Raw genomic sequence first — 24,733 nt, 5'->3', positions numbered from 1 at the left:
AGCTGCTGAAGCCCAAGTCAGACAAAATCCCATCGTGGATGGGATAGGTGGGCACAAACTTCCACCCCTAGTTGAGGAGTTTTTGGCATTTGATAGCTACCAGGAGAGAAAGAGCCAGTTTTCTTTAAGAGTGTGACCCCTGGTAGGTGAACCACAATCCAGAGCAGGTGCCACACCCAAGAGTAATTGGGCAATACATATTGCACTCAATGGGGAAGGGTAGGGAGAACACAAAGTTGGGTGGGTAAAGAGGTGGGAGGGTAGATCTGGGAGGAATTTGGGGAGGGGGGAATATGATCAAAATAGAAGTTCTCAATTCATAAAAATGTATTTTAACACCCCCCAACGATAACAAAAAGCCCAGGTCCAGATGAATTTGCCACATAATTCTACCAGACCTTTAAGTAAGAACTAAACCAAAGCTCCTCAAACTATTCCATAAAATAAAAAAGAACACTAAAAATTAAAAATGCTTTCATAATGCTCTTTATTAAGCCAGTATTACACTGATACCTAAACCAGATAAAGACGAAAATAAAATTATAAACCAACTTCACTGATAAACATAGATGCAATAAAAACTTGCAAACCAAATTCAAGTGCACATTAAAAAATCATCCAGCATGATCAAGTCAACTTCATACTAGAGATACTAGGGTGGTTCAACATATGTAAACCAAAAAATGTAATCCACAACATAAATAAACTCAAGGATAGACACATGATCAATTCATTTAGATGCAGAAAGGCTTTTGACAAAAATCCATCAGTTCATGGTAAAAACTCCTGGAACCAGATTTCAACATAATAAAGGAAATATGCAACAAGTTCACATCCAACATCATGCCAAATGGAGAGAAAAAAAGTATTTCCACCAATTCAGAAACAAATCAAGGATGTCCACTCTCTCCATTCCTATTCAATATAGTGTTTGAAGTCTTAGCTACAGCAATAAGACAAAAGAAGGAAATAAAAAGGTACAGATAGGAAAGGAAAAGCAAAGCATCTTTATTTTCAGATGATATGATTCTATGCATAAAAGACCCTAAAGACTCCACCGGAAAACTCCTATAGCTGATAAACAAACATATGCAGCAAAGTAGCAGAATACAAAATTAACATACACAAATCAGTAGCCTTCTTATATACCAACAACAAACACACCAAGAAAGAAATCAGGGAAACAATCCCATTCACAATAGCCTCAAAAGAAATCTTGGATTAAATCTAACCAAAGAGGTGAAAGTCCTCTACAATGAAATCTTTAAGGCACTGGTGGAACAAAATAAAGACACCAGAAGACGTAAAGACTGTCCATGCTCATGGATTGGTAGGACTAGTATTGTAAAAATAGAAAAAGCAATCTACAGATTCAATGCAATTCCCATCAAAAGTCCAATGTAATTCCTCACAGAAATTGAAAAACAACTTAAAATTCATATGGAGATCATAAGTAAGGGTTACTGGGGCAGGTGTGAGAGCACAGATGGGGAGGTGGTCTAAGTCTGATTAAGAACAACATGTTGTATGAAATGTACAAAAGCTCAATGTAAAAAATAATAACCCCTCGGTTATCTCAAAGCCCTTGAGAGGGAACTGACACTGATTCTAAGCACAGATTCCCTATCGGCAATTTGAGTAACCTCTTCAGAGGATGGTGTGATAAGAATAGGAGGTAGGAATTGGCTAGCAGATAGGGTAAAAAGACCCCAAAGAAAAGTAGCCAGTTTCTTGGCTAAAAGTCAAAATGTCCTTGGGCCTGTTAGCAACATACTCTGTTCCAAAGGCCAAAAACATCAAAAGTATTTGGGAGATTGTATCTAATCCTTAAAAGATTTTAGGGTTACCTCTTCAGAGGGGGGGAATGTTAGAGTAGCAAAAGCTCCATAAAAATAAATAAATGAAAGAAGAAAAGAAAGAAAAGAAAAAGAAAAAAGTGATGGGGAGATATGGGAGGTGTTGGAGGGGAGGGAGTAGGCATGGATTTGATCAAAACACCTTATATGCATGTATGAAATTCTCAATAGAGTTTTTATAAAAGTTTAAAAAATAAAGTGCCACCATATCCAACCCTAAAATAATAATAATAAATTCATATGGAAACGGAAAAAAACCAAGATAGCCAAAATAGTCCTAAACTATAAAAACACTACTGGAGGTATCACCATTCCTGATTTTAAGTTATACTACAGAGTTGTAGTAACTCTGTAGTATAAAACAGACTGGAACTGGCACAAAAACAGACACATTAATCAACGGAATAGACTTGAGGACCCAAATATAAGCCCACAATCCTTCAACTACCTGATTTTGGTCAAGGAGGCAAAAAATACGCATTGGAGAAAGGTCAGCATCTTCAACAAATGATGCTGGTCAAACTGGATAACTACATGAAACTAGATCCTTACCTCTTACCATGACAAAACTCAACTCTAAATAGATCAAGACTTCAACATAAGACCTGATACCCCGAATCTGCTAGAGAAGAAAGTAGGGAATATGCGTTAACTTATAGGCACTGGAAAAGACTTTCTGAATAGGATTCTGATAGCGCAGGAATTAATATCAGCAATTGATAAATGGCACCTCATGAGACAAAAAAGTATACAACAAAAGACACCATCCTGTGAGCAAAGAGGCAGCCTACGGAACAGGAAAAGATGTTACCATCTATGCACCTGACAGAATATACAAAGAACTTTACAAAACTAAATACCAATAAAACAAACAACCCAATTAAAATATAGGACCTGTGACTAAACAGAGTTCTCAGAAGAAGAAATACAAACAGCTGAGAAACAGTTTTAAGTATTCAACATCCTTAGCCATCAGGGAAATTCAAATTAAGACTACTTTGAGATTTCATAGTACCAACCAGAATGGCTAAGATAGAAAAAATGATAAGTGCTAGCATAGATGTGGGGGAAATAGAAACATTTATTCACTGTTGACAGGAGCGCAAACTGTTACAATCCCTATGGAAACCAGTGTGGGGGTTCCTCAAAAAGCAGAAGTAGATCTACCATATATATGATCTAGCTGTATCACTCCTGGGCACATACTCAAAGGACTCTGTATCTTACTACAGAGATACCCGCTCTGTAATGGGGGGGGCAGATCCTACTACTACAGAGATACCATGTTCATCTCTGCTCTATTCACAATAACCAGGAATGAAAACAGCCTAGATGTCCATCAAATGATGAATGAATAATGAAAATCTGGTATATATACACAATGAAATTTTATTTAACTGTAAAGAAAAGTTAAATTATGAAATTTGCAGGTAAATATATAGGGGTGGAAATAATTATTCTGAGTGAGGTAACCCAGACACAGAAAGACAAATGCAATGTGTTCTCTCTCCTATGTGGATGCCAACTTTGAATTTTTAGAAATGTGAGTTTAAACTGGAGTACCCATAAAAGTCAGGAAACTAGTAAGGGGCCACGGGTTGGTTTTAAGAGGAGGAAGAATACAGGTGGTATAAAGGGGGGAAGGGGAATAATGGAGTAGGAAGGGTTAAGTGAGGGGGGGATGGAAAGGCAGGGTAGAGAAGAGCATATGAGGAATAGTAATACTAAAGACCTTTGAAAAAACATATGAAAACCCACTATTGTAGAAGCCTACTGTATTACTCACTTTTCTGTTGCTATGACAGAAACACTGACCCAAGCAATTTATAGAAGGAAGAGTTTATTTGAGCTTACAGTTCCAGGGGAATTACAGTCCATCATGGCAGAGAGGCATGGTGGCTGGAGGTGGCTGGAGGTAGCTGGAGCAGGAGCAGCAGAAGCTAAGCTCTCACATCACCATGCAGGCATGGGAAGCAAGAGAAAAACTGGAGATCCTGCAAGGCTTAAGAACTCTCTAAGCCCACCCCCAGTGACGTGCTTCCTCCAGGATAGCCACACCTTCTAAAACCTCCCAAAACAGTGCCATCATCTGGGGATAAAATGTCCAAATACTTGGAGCCTGTGGGGGACATTTTCATTCAAACCATCCCAACTACTAAAACATTTATATATGCATATGTAAAAAGCTTAAATGGAATCACCCCATAATGGGGGCAGGGGCAATTCCTCTCCCAGACACCATAGGCCTAGTATAGATTATCTCTCTTCAAGCTATTGGTCAATGAGGTCCCATAGACCTTCAAACATTACAGGTTATTGTCATCACTCTTGGTTACAATCCAGAACTTGATGGTAAAACCCTACTGCTGAAGACACCACATACTTGAATCATGGGACATGGAGAAATCAAGCTGGTACTAAGCTAGAAGCTTCATCCCTACAGGCTAGTAGTTTTCATGGTGCTGGAAAGTGCTATGCATGCTACTAGGGGAGAAAAGTCATCAACCATCTTACCCAGCTGTGTACCGTTCAAGCAACAATAATAATGGCCTGGCAAGATATACCCACTAGTGCAACAGTGGCACAAATGTTATGGGAATAACCAATCACTTTCTGCTTTGATTTAAGGCCTGCTCTACAAGATGGAACTCATGCCTGGTACCATTAAATGGACCAAAAACCACGTCTGGGTAGGCCATAGGCCCTAGGGGAGAACCTAGTACTAGTATTCTGCTAAATGGACATAGTAGTAAACTGCTCCCTAAGTACTTATCTTTATACCTATAGATTAATGCATCTCCAAACCTTCCTCAAGGAAGCTTCTTTTTGCAGTAGATAGTGATTAATTCAAAGACCCACAATTGGTCAATGTCCAGAGAATAAGAGACTGTAGAGTGCTCATTCCTAAATGGGACATCTATAACATACCCCTCCCCCTAAGGCTCAGGGGTCATTGCAAAATAGGGGGTAGAAAGATTGTAAGAGGTAAAGGTAGTGGATGGCTGCAGCAAAACAATGTTTTCTGGACATGAATAGGGCCATTCTATTCATTAATTCACATTCTGTATTAGTTATTTTTCTGTTGCTGTGATAAACACCATAACAAAGCAACTGTAGAAGGAAGAGCTTATTGGGCTTATTGTTTCAGAGGGATCAGTCTGTCATGGTAAGGAGGCATAATAGGAGGAAGCTAGAGCAGAAAGCTGAGAGCTCACATTTTCAAGCAGGCACAGGAAGCAGAGAGGGTGAAAATGGAAATGGGACATGGCTATGAATTTTCAAAGCCTGCCCCCAGTGATATGCTTTTTCCCAGCAAGGTCACACCTCCTGAACCTCTACAAATAGCACCACCAAGTGACAAAGTGTTCAAATACTTGGAGCCTATAGGGGACATTTAGTCAAACCACCATACAGTGGCTGTAACTGAATTCACAAGACCTGTACAAGATCAAGCCAACAAAAATCCCATCATGCATGAGGGAAGGGCCTCACACAGTCCTGCCCCTAGCTGAAGAGTTATTGGAAATTGATGACTACTGGGGGATGAAGAGTCAGTTATCTTCAGGGATGCAGCTCTGAAAAACTACCCATGTTCCAGTAGATAGCCCTGCACCCATGTACACACTGGCAACACTAAGTGGACTCAGTGAGTTTTAGAAAACAGCACCTGAACTTAGGAGGAAAAGTGGTGGGGGGTAGGGTAAGAACCAGAGGGGTGGGAATGAATGTGGATTTGACCAAAACAAATTATATGTGCATATGAAATTCTCAAATAATTTTTAAAACTCTTCCCTCACATTAGGACCCTGAAAATAAAATCGGGGGAGAAGGTTACTGTATGTCTTCATCCCTCTTCCCAATGTGGCCACATTAAATCAACTTCTTTTTCTGTTTTTCACTGTTAATTTGATTCTTTTGTTTTACTGAGGATGAGTGGCCAAACCTGGCTTGTTGAAGTACAAGCTGTGATCCTTAAGTCCTATAACAATATGGCAACTCAGATGGCACAAACGGCATATTTTGGTGTGTCTGCTGCCCAGAGCAAGTTGACAGATGGAGAGGAAAGATGGAAATTCCCAGCAACTGCTGGAGTCATTTTTCTCCAGGGACAGTTTCCTGTCTTTCTACTTCTGCTGCCATCAGCTGCTTTTTACTTTCATCTGGTAACACAGAAGAACAGGTTTGGGCTTTGTCCTGAACTCTCAAGAAAATATGACCCTTGGTAAGCTTTCCCCAGTCAGTGTACCTTGGACTTTGCTTTTGTTTTTGTTGGGAGAGGGGGTGAACACTTTGGGCTTCTTTTGACTTATTTGAGATGGCTGCCATTTGGTGACTGGCTTTTGTCTCTGGGTTCTTCTACTGAACTATTTGAGCTATTATTGTTAAGAAGAGAAATGCAGAGGCTGCCACAGCTGCAGTAGCAGAGGAAAGAAAGGAAACTGAAAGGCTGGGAACCTGACCATAATTCAAACTCAGGGACTGGAGAGACAGATACTGTTTTGCCATCTCTGCAGTTGGGGCTTCAGGTGAGGCATGGTTCAGTCCAGGACCAGATGGATTCACTGATGAATTTTACCAGACCTTCAAAAAGGAACTAACACCAACTTTCCAAATATTCCATAAATTAGAAAAGGAACATTACCAACTCTTTATGAAGCTAGCATTACCCTGATACCAAAACCAGATAAAGATGCAGCAAAAATAAAATTACAAAGAAATCTCCCTGATAAACAGATGTAAAAATTCTCAACAAAATACTTAGAGATGGAATTCAAGAATACATCAAAAAGATCATTCACCATGTCCAAGTTGGGTTTATCATAGAGACGGGTGACTGGTTCAATATATGTAAGTCAGTAAATATTATAAATTACATAAATGAACTCTAGGACAGAAATACATGGTAATTTCAAGGGACACAGAAAAGTCTTTTCACAAAATCCAACATCTCTCCACGATAAAAGTCCTAAAGAAACCCAAAATAGAGGGAATATAACTCAACATAATAAAGGCTATAACATGACAAACCTATAGCCAACATTATATTAAATGGGGAAAGACTGAAAGCATTTTTACTAAAATTAAGAACAAGACAAGGAGAGTTCTCATGAATTCTCCCAGGAGCCCTCACTCTTCTTCCTATAAGTGGCCTGGGGTGACTCTCTTGACCCAGAAAAATCATACAGATCAAGTGGTTTCAATCTCTGTGCTCACCTTTAAGAACACCTGTGAAACTGCCCAGGCCATCAAGGGTATGTATATCCGGAAAGTCACCAAATACCTAAAAGACATCACTTTAAAGAAGCAATGTGTGCTATTCCGGCGGTATAATGGTGGAGTCAGTAGGTGTGCCCAGGCCAAACAGTGGGACTGGACACAAGGTCAGTGACACAAAGAAAGTGTTGAGTTTTTGCTGCACATGCTTAAAAATGCAGAGAATAATGCTGGACTTAAGGGTTTAGATGTAGACTCTCTAGTCATTGTGTGTATTCAGGTCAACAGTCACTCAAGATGCATGGCAAAACTTACAGAGCTCATGGTCAGATTAACCCGTACATGAGTTCCCTCTACCACACTGAAATAATTCTCACTGAAAAGGAACAAATTGTTTCTAAGCCTGAAGAAGTTGTACAGAAGAAAAATATATAGCAGAAGAAATTGAAGAAACAAAAACTTATGGCAGGGGAATAAATTGATAATAAAATAAATGCAGATAAAAGAAAAACAAACAAAAGGACAAAGGTTCCCACTTTTTACACTCTAATTCAGTATAGTACTGGAAGTATTAGCTAGAGCCACCTGCTGGATAGGCACTGGCTTAACAGTAGGAAAAATTCTATTTAAAATAATTATTCCTGAGTTCAGCCAGGGCTACATAGCAAAAGACTCTCTCTTAAAAAAAAAAAAAGCATCAATAGTCAACCATCATGTGTTGCCTTTATAGACGCAAACATAACAGAAAACAAAGCTTCAAAATGCCCACTTAGAGCATTATAATAAAAGCTATAATGCCATGTTCCTTCAAAGTGGATTAGATGTGCTATTTTGAGACCATGATAGTGAAGTAAAGGGAAAAAAAGCAGAATTTAGCACTTTGGCTGCTTTTAAAAAACTTAAAATGGTTTGAAACTGTGAAGAAATGTAATAGGATACAATTGGTAAATTATGCAAAATTTCTTTTCAACTATCTAGTCTTGCATATTGTTCTAAAAATGAAAGTGTACATCTTTACGGTATTGCCTGCTGGATATGCTGTTCTTTGACAGAAATTTCTCATGATATGTACTCAAGAAGCACCTAAAATTGATTTTTAAGTTTTATTTATTTTTATTTTATATATATGTTTTGCCTGCATGTATGTGAGAGCACCATGTGCATGCAGTGCCTGTGGAACTCAGAAGAGGGCGTCTGATCCCAACTGGAGTTATGGATAGTTGTTAGCCACCAAGTAGGTGCTGGGAACCTCTGCAAAAGCAGTAAGTACTCTTTTGAGACAGGGTCTCCCTGTAGCCCCAGCTGGCCTGGAACTCATTATGTAGGCTGGCCTTGAACTCACAAAGATCCACCTGCCTCTGCCTCCCGAGTGCTGGGACTAAAGGCATGCACCACCATGCCCAGCTAAAAGCAGTAAGTGCTCTTAATCACTGAATCTCTCCAATCTCTGATTTGTATTGATTTTAAAGTCCATGTAATAATGGTGCAGCTTCTTAAAACTTTTATTATTCCTATCTCAATTATTCATGTTAAATTATATAATAATCATCAAAAATAATAATCATGAAACTTTTTTCTTAATACTTAAAATTTATTTATAAATTTGGCTCATTATATAAAAATTTCATTGTGCCTGTGATCTTCAGTCCTCTAGATTGATTATTTAATAAACAGCTACCACCTAGCAATGTGGGACATGAGAAAACATTTCTTACATACACAAAATGTGATGCTTGGTCAACAGGGAACCATAAGCTAAACTTTCCAGAAAAAAATTTCACCTGTATTGTTAGAACGTCAGTGATTAAAGACAATAACTATGAGCAGTCAAAATACTGAAGATCTGGAGCCAAAACTACCTTGTACTACTTTAGCCTTTTGAAAATATCCAATCTATTAATTTCCTTTGTATGTGACATTTTTTATGATAAGAGCTCCAAAACCACTTTATGGAATTAACCTTAAGGACTCCTGTAACAGCCCTATTAAAAGTTGTCTTTACTCTGTCATCTTCCCCACAACATCCTCTAAACTATCAAAAATTGTCTTTCCATGAGGCAATGAAATAAAAAAACAAAACTTAAATCTATGGGTACTCCTTCCTCTGATATCATTGTCATTAACTCTTTTTTTACCCTTGGCCTCATCTTTTCAACAATTCTAATTCATAATGGTTTTCAAAACTCATCATGAACCTCCTGGCTCATACCTGCGGTTATCTTTTTTTTAAAAAATGTGTATGAGTGTACTGCCTGCATATATGTAAGTGCACCCGTGTCATGCAACGCCTGCAGAGATCAGAAGAGAGAGTCAGATCCCCTGTAGTTGGGGTTGTTAGCTGCCATGTGAGTGCCAGGAACCAAACCTGGGTCCCCTGGAAGAGCAACCACTGAGCCATCTCTCCAGCCCTATGGTTAATTTTTTTAAAATATTTTTTTAAATTTTATGTGTATGAGTGTATTGCCTGCATGTGTATTAGTGCACCTGCATTGTACAATGCCTGCAGAGGTCAGGTGTCAGATCCCCTGCAACTGGAGTTATGGACAGTTTTTAGCCACCATGTGGGTGCTAGGAATCAGACCCAGGTCCTCTGCAAGAGCAGTCAGTGCTCTTAACTGCTGAGCCATCTCTCCAGCAACCCCCCGCCCATAGTTACTTTTTTTAACAACCATTTTTACTCTTATATCCATGGGGGCTCCCTTCAGTGCATATGCTTACTCAGTTCATCTAGATCACCATGCATCATGCCACATAGACTTGCATGGACAAAATGTCCAAAAAAAGATACCAAGCCTCTAACCCAGACTCCCCATTATGATGGGGAGGTCTCTGGACTCCATGACATTGCTCCAACTCTGCATGAAGCAGTCAAAGATTGAATACAACACTCATCAATCCATATGCCTCCTCCTCTATCTTCTTTTCTATAAAGTTATCTCTCTTTAGATATAAATAAAAGGCAGGAAAGGTCTCAGGCTAGGAACTATTCAAGTCTCAACAATCTACAATTGCCCCCCCTCTCCACCCTCTTTAATTCTCACTGTTATAGAGAACTGGCAAGTTGAACAGGCTCCCCAGGTAACCAGACTCCAAGCAACCAGAGTCGACAGATAACATTTCATGTGTGATGGTTAACTAAAGGCTGGATCTCTCTCCCTCCCCTGCCACCTGAAAATGAAGAGACAACCTGACTGCATGTACATAATATGGGTCACTTATTAACTATGTGGCATGGGATCTTCCCCCTTTCTCAGAAATCTATAAGAATCTGGATATTTTACATTCCAAATATAAACATAATGTATTTGTCTAAAGGGACTGCATTTGCTTCAGAACCCCTTCCATGTTGTCTCCTAATGAATCTAAACCAAAAGGACAATATAGTTCAATGCCCCTCTATTGAATTTGATCTTACAGAGACTACTAGAATTAATGAGTTCAGCAACATTTCAAGGCACATGATAAACACACAAAAATAAATTATACTTCTATACACTAGCAATGAACAATTGTCAAAATAAATATGAAACATTTAGAGAAAAATCTAATAAAATAAACAAAATATATATACTCAAAACCATGAAACATGGATGAGGGAAACTAAAAGGTCCTAGGTAAATGGAAAGACACGCCCTGTTCATGGTTCAGAAGGCTCGATGGGGTTTAAGATGCTTCTTCAAACTGATCTGCAGATTCAATAAAATCACAATCAATACCCCAGCAGAATGCTTTCAAATTAATTTTGACAAATAAAAATGTTTATTTGCAAAATGAATTTTCTGTATGCATATTTGTGAAATGGTTCAATCAAGCTATTTGTCATATGGATTCTTTCGTGTCCACATCTTTCTGTAAGAACACTAAAAATCTAGTTTCTTGCAATTTTCATATAGATATGTTATTAACTGTGGTCATCATGGTATATAATAAGACTCTTGAACATATTTTCCTAATTGAAAAATTATGTACTTTGACTAACTTATCTCCAACCCTCCCACCCCAACCTCTGGTAACCACCATTTTACTCTGTTTCTGTGAGCTGGACTTTTTCACATTCTAAATATAAATAAAATGCCTTTCTGTGTGTGGATTGTTCCATTTTATGTCCTCCAGATTCATCCATGTTGTCACAAATGACAAGATTTTCTTCTTTTTCATGACCATATAATATTCCAGTATGTATCTATATCAGTTCTTTACCATTCATTCATTGATGGATACTTTGGGTGATTTTCTATCTTGGCTACTATGAATACTGTTACAATAAATATGGAGTGATGATATGTCTTTAACGTAATGATTTCATATCCTTTAGATATACATAGTCATATTATAGCATTTTGGCAAGATTTGTATTGTAAAAATCAACAAAATAATGATAAAGTTCAGGGAAAATACAAAAGACCAAAACTCAGCCAAACAGATTTTTAAAAATATTTTATTTAGTATTTTTATTTTATGTGTATGAGTGTATTGCCTGCATGTATGTGAGTGCACCAGTGTTGTGCAATGCCGTGGAGATCAGAAGAGGGCTTAGGATTCCCCTGAAACTGGAGTTAAGGATGGTTCGTAGCTGCCATGTGGATGCTGGGAATCAAACCCGGGTCCTCTGCAAGAGCAGTCAATGCTCTTAACCACTGAGCCATCTCTCCAGGCCCTGCCACACAGCTTTTTTTTTCAATATGTATGTGTATATTGCTTGCATGTAGGTAAGTGCACCCATAAGTGCACCCATATCATGCAATGCCCACGGAGGACAGAAGAGGCTGTTGGATGCCCTGGAACTGGAGTTACAGACAGTTGTTAGTTGCCATGTGGGTTCTGGGATTCGAACCTGGATCTTCTGCAAGAACAGCCAGTGTTCTTAACCGCTGAGCCATCTCTCCAGCCCCAGCAGCCAAACAGCTTTGTTAAAGAACAGAATTTTTTTAATGTGCATCACCTGATTTTAATACATTATGAAATAAAGCAAGGCAATGTGACATTTGTATCAAGATAAAGAGATCAGATAAACAAAATGGAAATCCAAAGACAGAGCCATAGATATGAATAACTGATCTTCAGAGATGAAGGCAATCCAGTAAAGTATGGTACTACAATCATAATAATGTCTTCACACAAAAAAGGACTTCGGATGGACTTGGTGGAATATTCCTGTCCCAGTACACAAGTAGAAGCAGGGAATCCCAGGCAAACCTAATGCACTGAAAATAAATCATAGACCTAAAATCAAAACCCCAAATTCAGGGATAAAGAAATGACTCAGTAGTTAAGAGCACTGGCTGCTCTAATAGAGGACCCAGGTTTGGTTCCCAGCACCCACGTGGAGGCTAACCATTGTCTGTAACTCCAGTTCCAGGGGACCTGATGCCCTCTTCTGGCCTTCTCAGGCATTGCACAAATGGGTACGCTCACATGCAGGCAAAACGCTGGTAGTCATAAAATATAAATAAGTAAATAAATTGTACATACAAATTTTAAATTTCTAGAAGAGAACCTCTGTAGCATTTGGTCTAAGCCAACTTTTCTTAGACTTGAAATCAAAAGTATTATCTATTAAAAAACTAATTGATCAATGGTACTCAATCTAAATTTAAATTTTCTATTTTTCAAAAGACTAGAGAATAAAAAGGTAAATCAATGACATTGAGAAAATATTTAAAAGCATGACATTCAACACAAAACAGAACTCTCAAAACTGTAAAATAATAGGCTAAATGTTTAAATAGGCAAAAGATTGTAACAGACACCACCAAAGAAAACATTTCTGTGGCAATAAAAACATGAAAAGCTGTTTACCACCTCTAGCCAGTAAGTAAATACAATTAAAATAGCAACAAAATTGCTGGGTGTGGTGGCGTACACCTGTAGTCCCAGCACACAGGAGGCAGAGGCAGGCAGATCTCCATGATTCAAGGCCAGCCTGGTCTACATCGTGAGTTCCAGGCCAACCAGGGCTACAGGGAGACCCTGTCTCAAGAAGACCAAAAAAAAAATTGACAATGAAATGTTACCATAACCTATCAGAATGGCTACAATTTAAAAGCCTGATCATAACAAGAACTGTTGGGGATGTGGAGCAACCAGAATTGGAACTCTACTGTGGGAATGCAAAATGTGGCAACAACCCTGAAAAATACTTTGGCTGCTTGTAAAATATGCTTAACATACACCTACCATATGATCTAACCATTCTCCAAAGGCACTTAGCCAAGAAATGTGAACACATGCACACTGTGGATTAAGAAAATGCAAATGATAGGTATATAAATATAAATTTTCATAGCTGCTTTACTTGTTGTGGACAAAACTGAAAACAATACAATGAAAATAGAAAAACAAATCATGATATAGCCATACAATAAAATACTTAATAAAAAGGAATTACTGATATATACTCCCATATAGCTAAATCTCAAAATGATTAACTTAGCAAAAACAGTAGACAAAACAGAGTACTTGCACCCAAAAGTGGCACACATCTTCAATCTGGGTACTCAAAATGCTGAGGCAGGAGGATTGACTTTAAGGACAGCCTAGGCTCTGTCAGAGAAAGAGGAACAAAAGAGAAAAGGAAAGTGAGAGGTAGAAGGGAGGAAGGGAAGGAGAGAAAGAAGATTCTACATAACATTCTAGGAAATGCAAACCCATAAAGATGAGAGACAGCAGGTTGAAGTTGCCTGAAGCAGGAGAGAGGAGGGGTTGGGTGGATTATAAAGGACATGAGGAAACCGTGGGGGGGTGACAGGTGTTCATGTTCACTATCATAATTGTGTTGGTAGCTTCACAAGGTGTGTTCATATGTCAAAACATATGCCTCCCATGCCACCAAACTGTCCCGCTCCATCTATATTTACCCAAGAGAAATGGAAGCACATGTCCATACCATGAGCCATCTGTGGTGACCGTAGCAGTTCACTGATGGTTCCTTACTAAGAATGTGATCTTGAGTAAACTCCTTAAACCTATTCTGTTTTCTTGATGAGTTTTCAGTACATTGAAGGTAGCCCACTTCTATTTTTCCATTTCTATTTTAAATGTACTAAATATATTCATTAGGGCCAGTTTTTCCCTTGTAGATATCATGAGATCAAGTCCACAGTCAGAGCTTGTTGCTCATGTCATAACTATATCTGTGGCTGCGTGCCTCCTTTCTGCAGTCACACCGCTGCTCAGGGCAAGTCCAGCTGTTATCTAATCATTTTCTGCTATTTTTCCCAACAATACAGTTCATTATAAATTTGGTTTTTAAAATTTCTTATCGGAGGGACTGGTAAAATGGCTCATTGACAGAGTGCTTGTCTGACATACACAAGGCCCTGGGTTTAACCCTCAGCACCTAAAAATAAAAGTCTTGCTGAAGAATCTCATGAGAAATAGTGAGCACACCTTTCAGATTCTAGGTCACCTAGGCTTGGTTTATTGCACAGTTGTTTCTTCAGAAAATATCCATTCCAGGGTCTATGAGTCATTTTTAGGGTTCAAATCTCCACAATGACAAAAAGGCTTATCAAAGAGACCCAATTCACTTATAAACAAAATCATTTATGATCTTTAAAATCGAAATTAGAACATCTAATACATTGGCAAGGGTCAACACATTTGATAAGAGCCAGTGCTTGTTGAGATATGGGGAAATGCGTACTCAATAGCAGGATGCTAAATGCACCTCTCTAAAGAATGGCACAGGGCACAACAGAACCGTGCTATATGGGACTTAGAGAACTTAGGTCTGGCCATGTTCATATAGAAATACCTCAATACCTGCTAAGTGGAAAAAAAATCGTAGAGTAGAATGCAGTGAAAATACATGGAGGGGGTAATAGAGCAATTCATTCATGCGAATGAGAACTTTCTAAGGGGAAACAAGAAACAATCACCTGGACTCTGTCCCACCTGGTCTGTGGCCACCCACGTCCACGTTCCCTGACAGTAGTCCATTTCTCCAGGAAGGAGACCAAGGTGTAAACAGACAGGCTCAAAGAAAAAATTTCTACCTCACTGAAGAGAGAATACAACAGGACTTTGGCTAGAGCACTTGAGAAGGGGCTGGGGAGACGACTCAGCAGTTAAGAGCATTTACTGCTTCTTCCAGACGACCAGAGTTTGATTCCCAGCAGTAAGATAACCTTCTATAACTCCATCTTCAAGGGGATCCAATGCACTTTTCTGGCCCCCACGGACACTGCATGCATGTGGTACACTTACATATCATTAAATAGAGAGGTGGGGGGACACCAGGAGAATGCATTCTGGATCCCAGAAGGCTCAAAAAGGGATAGGATCTCTGGGATGTTATTGCTCCTCCCCCATGTCCTCCATGACCACCCTAATCCTAGCCAAAGCACAACTTGCCCCATTACTCCTACCTGTAAGCCCCCAGCTCCATGTCTATCTTATGGTGCTCCTACTGTCCCTGTTCTCTGGACCACGTGATGTATAAGGTAGCTTTTAACTTGCTTAGTGACCAGGAGCTTGCATTTTATTTTCATAGAATCTAGAAAATTATATAGACAGAGAGTTTTTTTAAACTGACTCAAAGTCATGAAGGTACATGGCTAATGCCTATAATCCCAGCATTAATAGACAGGAAGATTTGTGAGTTTGAGGCAGCCTGAGCTACATGGTTGGGGGGTGGAGAGAGAGAGAGAGAGAGAGAGAGAGAGAGAGAGAGCAGGAGAAGGAGACAGTAGAGGGGGAGGACGGAGAGGGAGAAGAAAGAGACTGGCTCTAGGAGAGTCCCAAACCAAACAAAACAAATTGCAAACTCAAGTTTTAGTAATACCAGTTCTCAGCCAAGGCTTTTAAATGTAACCAAATGATGGTATGATACAGAGATATAGGACTGACCAGACCAATATGCAAGCTCTCCTATGTGGCCAAAGTGTTTTAAGGTCACATATGGGCAAACCATGTGACCAGCAACTTATCACTAGTCAGTTCCTACAGGTCACTTCACATTTGTAAGCATCTGGAACATACCAAACCCTGCTCTGCATGGTATACACCCATCCTTATTTCATGATCACATAATCTGCTGGTACATACATCTTTCTAAGGGCACAGAGCTTAGGGGCATAGCAGAGCTTTGTTGAGCAGACCAAAGAAACTCTAAGACAAGCAGATGCCTCATTATTCTAGCAAGGCAGAAAAATGAGTCCTTCAGGCTTTCTCCCCCAGAGCCCCTCCCGCCTGCCATAATGCTTTGTTATCTGCCGTTGCAGCTAGGTCATCAGACCATCTTGAATTTGGCTGACACACAAGTCTTCTCTCTCTCTCTCTCTCTCTCTCTCTCTCTCTCTCTCTCTCTCTCTCTCTCTCTTCTCTCTCTCTCTCTCTCTCTCTCCCTCCCTCCCTCCTTCCCTCCCTCTCTCCCCCCTTTCTTCTCTCCTTCCCTCCCTTTCCAGCTCCCTTGCCAACTGTAATCTTACAAGTAGTTAATCCAGCAGATTTTATTTACTTTTTGACCAGAATAGATAGTGGAACAGGGCCCATCAGGATCTCTTTCCCAGGACTCAAAAACAAATGTGAGTAGTCTGGCCTGAGGGCTGAGGAAACGTCAGACTGTGCCCATACCTTGCTAGGCTCACTGTTCCTTGAGTCTGCTTCTGGCCTTTCCTATTGGTTCTTCATGACATCTTTATATTATTAAAATGGTTCAAACTGGTTTCTCTTCCTCATAATGGATGTTCTTTTTTATTATTTTAATTGTTATGTGTATCAGTGTTTTGCCTGCATGTAAGTTCACCACATGCATGTAATGCCCACAAAGGCCAGAAGATGGCATCAGATCTCCTGGAACTGGAGTTACATATGGTTGTTAGCTACCTCCTCTGCAAAAAGAGCCAATTTCCTTCATTGCTAGGCCGTATCTCCAGCCCTTCAATGAATGTTCATATAAACATTCTGATGGTAGAACATTCCAAATTCAGGTGCATCCAAAAGATACCTTCTCGCTGCTATTCCTAGAATCTTTAGCAAATAAAATTTTATTTGCTTGAATCCAAGAACCAATAGATTTAGCCACAGACCGGTAATGAACCTGAACAGGGAATGTTCAGTCAGCAACAAGACTGTTTACAGGTGGACACTTATGTTGGCTGCCCAGTCATCCCTTGTCTTCCAGGGAGCTCAGCCTTCCATGTAGAAGCAATGGCGGGTCTGTCTCTTGGTAGAATCACAAGGAAATGACCTCCTAGTGGAAGACTGGAACCACTTCCCCATCTTTCCTAGTCAGCTCAGCTGGTGGAACTCTTTCACCCCACTCTCCAGTTGCATATAGAGAGGCATTTAACACCTGACAGTTTCAATATGGATGAAATAAAGATCATGCCTGGCCTATGGCCCCAGTTCACCTTATTCTAGCATTAAAACTCAACATTACAAAAACAATATGAATACACAAGCAATTCCATTTTATTGGAGGGTAAAGAAAGGAGGGGATACATTTGATGGAGGAGGGTTTGGACTGAACTGGGAAAGGCAGACAGAAGTCCAGAAAGCATCTATGTGTATATAAATATATGTGCTTTATTTCATCTCTCTTTTCTCAGGAATGAAGGAGGGGCTCACTGGGTTTGTTGGCTCATACGTGGGGTAGTTCATTGGTAAATTGGTATTTGAGACAGAATAAAGCCTCTTCTTCATAATATCCATGAATTGTTGTACGTGCCGGACAAAAGAAAATGGTGTTGTGGGATGCTCAAAGTGATGTGTAGGGTAAGTATACGACATAGATTGGGATGGGGTTGAGGGCTGGATTTGGTATGGCGGGAATTGGACTTGGGGTGGTCGATGAAACTGAGGCCGAGGTGGTCTAGGTCGTTGAGATGGTCGTGGAGGAGGCACATGATGGAAATACCAAGGGTGAAGGGTGGGATGGCTGAACATGAGCGGTGAGTGGGTAGAAGACTGGGGAGGGGCAGCTGGTTGAACTGTGTGCAAAGCATTAAGGCCGATCTTGGAAGCAATCCAATCCAGGTAGTCCCAGGTGGCTGTGTAGACTCCAGGACGCTTAGCACGGGCACAGCCTACCCCCCAGCTCGTGATCCCCACGACCACAAAGGGGCTGTTGACGTTGTCTCTGCACACGAGAGGCCCACCACTGTCCCCCTGTCCAGAAGGTCATAGGGGTCACTTTCGGCCTGAACCACTCTCCCTGCCCAAAGGATCATGGGGCTGTGGGAAACCAATGTCTGCAGTCACATAGTTTTCTGCTGCCAGAGACACAAGTGGCAAAGTTGGAGATACCAACATCTACTGGGGTGTGAAGGGTAGCGGATGGTCATGAGTCTCCTTTCAATAAGATGAGTGAGCACATGTTACATGCGTGTGACTTTACCTGCATGCATGAGCACCTGTGGTTTTAGGTGCTTTGTGTTCTGGGGAAGAGGCAAACATCTCCAAGGGCTGGCTGGATTTGGGTGCTATGCTCTGTGTGCTAGTGTGGTGACTGTTTCTCTACGAGAGCAGATGGGATATGTCACCCCCCCATCCTCATATTGATGGCAGATACGGAGAAAAGGGACTAAGGAAGTAGTAACTGAAGTAGAGCCCTGAGTAGGGAGTGGAAAGGGTGTAGCTCGGGCACTTGAAAGGTTGTCCCAGGGGCTAGGAGCCCCAGAGGGACCCAGGGGTCTGGGCACCGGAAGAAAGTTACCTGGCAGGTGTCAATCTTGCCTCCAGGATACCCTGCACACACATTAGTTGATGTGATACGCCCATTGTACCACTGGGTTGAGTTACACAGGTCAAGGTCAATGAGATCCACACGCGCCTCCATCAGGACAGGTGATGGCCTGGGGGCTGCAGCCAGGACACACAGTGGTCAGTGCTCAAAGAGGACTGGAAGAAAGCCCTGCCTCCTCCCTCCAAGAACCTCCATCCATTCTATGTAATGTTCTGGTTAAACCTAGATCCCTCAGCCTCACCTCATACTCCTGAGGGGAGGAAATACAGTGAAAGGGCAGATGAGGGTGGAAATGAAGGAATTTTGCCTGGGTGAAGAAGAAAAGGAAGAAGAGCAGAGGGTCTATATTAGTGATAGATGAGGGGTTGTGGAGGTTAGTAGTAGCTTCACAAATACAACTAGCATGTGCCTAGCACTGAGTCCTTGGTTCTATTATTCCCTGTTTGGACCAGGGGCTAGAGTACCACCCACCTGCTTCAAGAATGGGCAGAGCTTAAATCTGGCCAGAATTGCCCCTAGATTCATGACTAAGATATTCCTTTCATTCTCCACAGTATGTCTAGAAGTCACCCTCCCTGTTTTTTATCCTTCATTGGGACTCCTCCACCCAGCTTCAGACAGGATTCCTCTGTGTGTCTCAGATCTGCTTTGAGATTTTATGAAGAGGAAAGCTAAGTCAGGGCTTCTCTCACTACCACAGATCCTACCATGGGGATTAGGAAAGACCAGTTTTGCTGCAGCTCATGCAACCAGCATGCATCTGGCTTATACATAGCCCCAGAACCAGCACAGCTGTGCCTCTTCATCACATGCAGCCAGCAGGGTCCTTAACAGCAGCAGCTGTGACAGTCCCCTCCCATGGCAGTGTGGGTCTGGATTTCATGGGCAGCACAAGTGGGGAACAGTCTGATACAGGGCACACCTGGAAGACAGCCATGTGAGTACAGGTGGTAAGACAGGAAACATGTAGAGCCGTGTGTGCAGAGCTGAACACCTAGCAGGCAGTCAGGAGATGGATATTAAATGCACACTTGCTGAGTTTTGGTTGTCTGAAGGTTGAGACTGGGAGGTTGTTTTCTGGTTTTCAACAGAACCTCCACCTTTCCTCACACCCAAGCAGAAGTAAGAGGTTTGTACAACCTCTTCTTAAGGTGGGAATGACACTGCATTAATAATAACAACAGTCCTGACTTGTTAGCCATTAAAGTAACTTTTTAGATCTATGGCTGAGCCCATAGTCTTGAAAGTCATAGAAAAAGTCATAGAAAGTCATTGTGAAGAAACCAGGTGTCCTGAAACAGGATGTTCTCAATTCCAGCCAATTTAAGTAAAAATCCAAGCAAAAGTAACAATACCTGGGTAGCTTTTCCAGCCCCAAAGCAGATGAACTCAAACAGGAGGCAGAACCAATCAGACGTGAGCAGGCCATGGGAGTTTGGAGCCCGGAGTTTTTTTTTAAGGACTAGAGCTTTAGCAGAGGGTATATGTTTGCAAGTCAAAAATGAACGATAATCCCATTCATTTAAGAGGGTTCTAAGAACAAAAGACCAGTGACCAGCTTCCCAAGGACTTTAAGAACTCCAGGCTATCTATGTACATGCTCAAAGGGCAGATAGGTCAGAGCAAATAATATATATCCTCATGCTTAGGCTGAGCCACAGGCACCAGCAGCTGGGATGGGAATGCCCCACCCCAGACCAAATAGCTAGAGTCACATGTCAGGAAAAGCCAGTGAAATCAAAAGTAGCTAGAATAAGAACCCCTTCCCTGAAGGACAGGACAGGCAGTAAACCTTTAAAGAATTACATCAACCTCTAGGAAAAGAGAGTAAGAGTGCGGGGGAATCCCCAAATCATTTTGTTACCCCAAAAAGGCTGAGTTCTAAAACCCAAATGACTAAATTGCCTTGAATTAGGAAGCCTAACCTTTCCAATATCGAAGAAAAAACTGAGAGGTCAGTTCACTTCAGTCACATTTTCACATCTCTAATATAACAATGAAATTTTGTACAACCACTCATGGGAAGCTGAAAGCATTGTTTATGAGCAGAGACCAAGCTCTTCTTGGTCTTGTCCCAGTGACAAAACCCTGCTGTCTATTATTGGCACTTGAGGAGGTGACCTGCTGCTTCTGGTATCAACAACGGCTCTAGGCTTCAAGCATGTGTGGAGGATTATCATTATCTGGGACTCAGGATATAACCCTGAAGTCAGGAATGACTCTAGATCACATCCTGGACCCCCTGTGAGCTAGTCTGCTGTGGAAAAGATTCCTCTACTCACCTGGTGTTCTGTGGGTCTGGTATCATTGGTGCAAGAAAGGTCTGGGCCAGGGAAAAGGCCAATGATTTGAACTAGGACAGAGAGGGCAAAAGAGGCAGCTACACTCATCTTGAGTATCAAGAGAACTGCTGGAAAGTTTCAAAGGACTTGAACTACTAGAATAACTATGACCCAGAGAAAATTGTATCTACTACCTGCATTCCTACCAGTCTACAGAGAGAACATCAAGTACCTAGGAAGGAAAGTGAGTCTGCTATGAGTACCCAAAGATACCTAGATGCCTGCTGCTGATACTGAATAGAACAGCCCTGAAATCACAGAGGTTGGGGGTGCTCAAGTCTGGAAGCCATGTGTTCCAGCCTTTCCATGCTCAAGATAAGGAAAACACCACGGCTACAAAGCTATACATCCAGAGGCCTTTTCCAAATATGGTTTCAGTTTAAGTTTCCAATGCCCAGCATCCAGCAGTTGGGCCTCCAGGTGCTAGACACACGCATAGCCTCGCTCAAGGTTCTACTTGTGTCTGCCTTTCAGTCTTCCAACCAGTAGTCAGGCTATCAACCAGTCACGTGACCTTGGACAGGTGACTCAGCTTCTCTCACACTGAATTCTCCAGCCATGAAAGGGCCTGTAAGCTCTATTCATGATGCCATAAGGAGAACTTAAATTACTTGGCCACACATCAACATATGACCCCTGCCACAGAAAGACCAAGTATGTGCATTGGCACCCACCAGAGAGGCCCACTCATACTCACCCTTCTCTTTTATGTATCCCCACCCAGTCACGTAGCAGGTTTGGGGACTTTTGGGAGGGCCAGCCTTAAAATGAGGTAGGCAGCCTGGCCCAACGAAGCTCCCACATGCAACAGAAGGGGTGATCTTCACAAGAGCAATGTCATTCCCCTCTGTGACAGCGTTGTATTTTTCATGGATGATGATTTTCTGCACGTATCTCTCCTCCAGAGGCTCTTTCACTGGCTTGTTTCTCCCATATTCGATTTCCTGTGCTCCAAAAAGCAGTCTCCAGTCATAGACTTTTCTGTGGGCACAAAGGTAAGCCAGTCGTACTCATTTACAGACTGGCTAAACAGAAACCTGTGATTAAGTGACCCTCAGAGCCCTGTCAAGGTCTGGTTGCCACTTGACCCCAGAGCTCCAAAGAGACCCTGGGCATAGCCCCTGGGGAATGTCCTTTTCCAAGAAGAGTATTCTGGAGACCTCCCTCTTTGAGTCCCACACGTACTTTTTGTTATCGAAGCAGTGAGCAGCTGTAAGCACCCAGTGAGAATTCAGCAGTATGCCTCCACAGGCATGGTACCTACGGCTGTTGTAGGACATGAAGATCTGTAGGCTGACCATCCAGGGCCAGGCCCCACGCTGCGCAGTCTGGCCTCCGACAACCCGGATACCTGCTTGTGGGTTCTGCCTGAATCGTAACCCACAGGGGCCACTGAGGAGAGATCAAGACACTTTCAAACCAAAAAGAGGCAAGCAGTCTTTGTACCTTCACACCTGGGGGAGGCAGGGACATGAGGTTGGGAAAGATGGGGGAGGAGCTTTGGGGAAAGAGAAGCAGCCTGGAGTGTGCAAGATGTGATAGTCTCTAGGAAATATTTTTATGGGCCCAAGAGGTGTTGAGGGACCCCTGGACAGAGTGGGAGTCAGAAGTGCTATGGAGATAAAGGGGTATAAAATGGCCTAGGATCTTGGATAGGAGTCTCAGGCAATTGTCATATGATCAAGGAGAGTCTTGGGGCTGTAGCATTAGGTTAAGAGAAAGTAGCTGCAAGCAAATATAGTGGCCCATGACCATTGGGGTCACTACTAGGAACAATGAGGGTCCAGAGTTGAATGCACTGTGGATCCCTCAAGAATAAAAGTCTTCATGAGGGTGCAGAGACATGATTCCTTTGGATTCATTCACACATAGGATACCTCAGTTATCCATAGGAGGATGGGTTCCTAAAATTCAGGACCGAATCCCTGACAGGTAATGGGGCCAGTAACTGGAGAAGTAGGGGACACAGATGTAAGAATGGGGGATTTCTCTGGGGGAAAACTTAGACTAGAGACCCAATGATTCTGGAAAAACGGTTCTGAAAGCAGGGAGGGTCTAAGTTGGGAGTTGTGGGTCACAGGAGCTGTAAGACTACCCAGGGCTGCTAAGGCCCAAGCTCAACACTGAGCTGTCCTAGCCCTGGACAAACGAAGTCTGGGTGGGACCTGTTATTCAGAAGATGCCCTTCCCCCACCAAGATGCCCCATCACTTACTCACACATGGTGTTATCTTTGGCAAACACGGGCACTGCAAAGACCAGCAGAACGACAGTTGGCACCATCTCTACCATACTCCTGCCCTAACCTGGCCTGCAAGCTGTGACCTCACAAAGCTCTATGGCCTTCTGGCCAATCAGCAGGGTATCCTCCCACCCCCACCCCAGGAGTTAGGCCTCCTAGCTTAACTGATTCATGCTGAAGTGACCCTGCTTCAGCCCTAAGCCACTAACCAGGCTCTGTACCCACTTGCCCCTCTGAAGCACCTCCCTTCAAGGATGTCACTCTCTTGAGCCCTTAGCTCTCTCCACCTTCTTGCTGCGTAGGAATTGTTCTACCCTCTTACATGGCTGTACTTATTCTTATGGTGGGCTAGATGCTCAGTGCCACAGATGGTGGGCTCTTGCCACATGATTGGCAAGTGACAACTAGCTCCTCACGTTTGTGCATGGTCACGTTTTTTGTGCTTTCACCCTTGAAGGTCACATCCGTGTCTGGTGCCTGGCTCAGGGTAACAGGAAAAGTTAAGACCTCACACTACTGAGCTTACTTTGGAGAGATGGCCCAAGGTGAGAAGCACCAATTTCCTCTAATTTGAGGTAATATTGGGAGCTGTGAGGTTTTCAACTTGAACTCTGGAAACAGCATAACAGGGAGAGCTTCCTGGAAGAAGAGACCTGAAGTTCAGCCAATAAGGGTGATAAAGAGTGGGCAATCCAGGCAGGAGGTGGGAATGGGTAGAGAATGAGCCTTGAAATACCATCATAGAAGGCAAGAACTGTAGCAAGGCTGGGGGCAACAGCAAGGCCTGAGACAGACAGGAGTGCAGATGAGGCTAGAACAGCATAAGGGGGCTGCCACCAGCTTCATTTACATGGTCTGGTATGTGTGGGGAGAGGCAGAGCATAGGAATGGAGAGGAAATAGCTCAGGGTTAGGGTTAGGTCCAAACACAGCAGCCATGTGTAAAGGCACATGAGGTTTGAAATCAAAAGCAGCAAGTTTTCTAAACAATTACACTATGGAGGTTTCAAATCTTCAGTTTTAAAATGGGGCTGGAGGCATTGCTCAGTGGTAACTCTCTGGCCTAGTAGGTGCAAGGTCCTGAGTTTCAATCTCAGCACCAGAAAGACAAAAAATAAGGTGACAGGAACCCCAGAGGACCATCAGACTTCTAGTTTAGAAGGCGCTACCCTAGTGAGTTACTAAACAGACTGCATGAAGCCTAGGACAGGTCTAGCAGACTATGGAACCGCTAAGAACCTGGGAAGAAAGATCATCAGAGACTTGATTCAAAGATACTACTGTCACCAGGAAATGGTGTTAAGACTGGAGGGTTTGTGTGACTGGTCTGAGGGACAGACGCTGCTCCCTAACTCTAAGCAAGCAACCGAGACATGGCTTCATTTCTTATAA

The 24,733-nt window shown here is 42.1% G+C and overlaps 1 protein-coding gene across 2 annotated transcripts; it reads right to left on the bottom strand.

Moving 5' to 3' along the window:
• Positions 1-17,490: 17,490 nt before the first annotated feature.
• Acr (acrosin) lies at positions 17,491-23,920 on the bottom strand. 2 transcript variants are annotated; one of them, XM_008834790.3, is made up of 5 exons: positions 23,316-23,920; positions 22,287-22,493; positions 21,799-22,082; positions 18,730-18,875; positions 17,491-18,182 (listed from the first exon to the last, which is right to left on the bottom strand). In XM_008834790.3, the coding sequence occupies exons 1-5, from the start codon at positions 23,390-23,392 to the stop codon at positions 17,601-17,603; spliced, it is 1,296 nt and encodes a 431-aa protein (XP_008833012.1). In that variant the 5' UTR covers positions 23,393-23,920; the 3' UTR covers positions 17,491-17,600. The 2 variants fall into 2 exon arrangements, with proteins under 2 accessions (XP_008833012.1, XP_008833014.1); XM_008834792.2 differs by having other exon boundaries at positions 18,085-18,174.
• Positions 23,921-24,733: the final 813 nt, after the last annotated feature.

This window comes from Nannospalax galili, unplaced genomic scaffold (genome assembly GCF_000622305.1).
Source record: "Nannospalax galili isolate Female #2095 unplaced genomic scaffold, S.galili_v1.0 scaffold237, whole genome shotgun sequence".
NCBI classification, from domain to species: domain Eukaryota; kingdom Metazoa; phylum Chordata; class Mammalia; order Rodentia; family Spalacidae; genus Nannospalax; species Nannospalax galili.
Note: the sequence above shows the minus strand (reverse complement) of the source record. Positions and strands in the feature narration are given on the sequence as shown.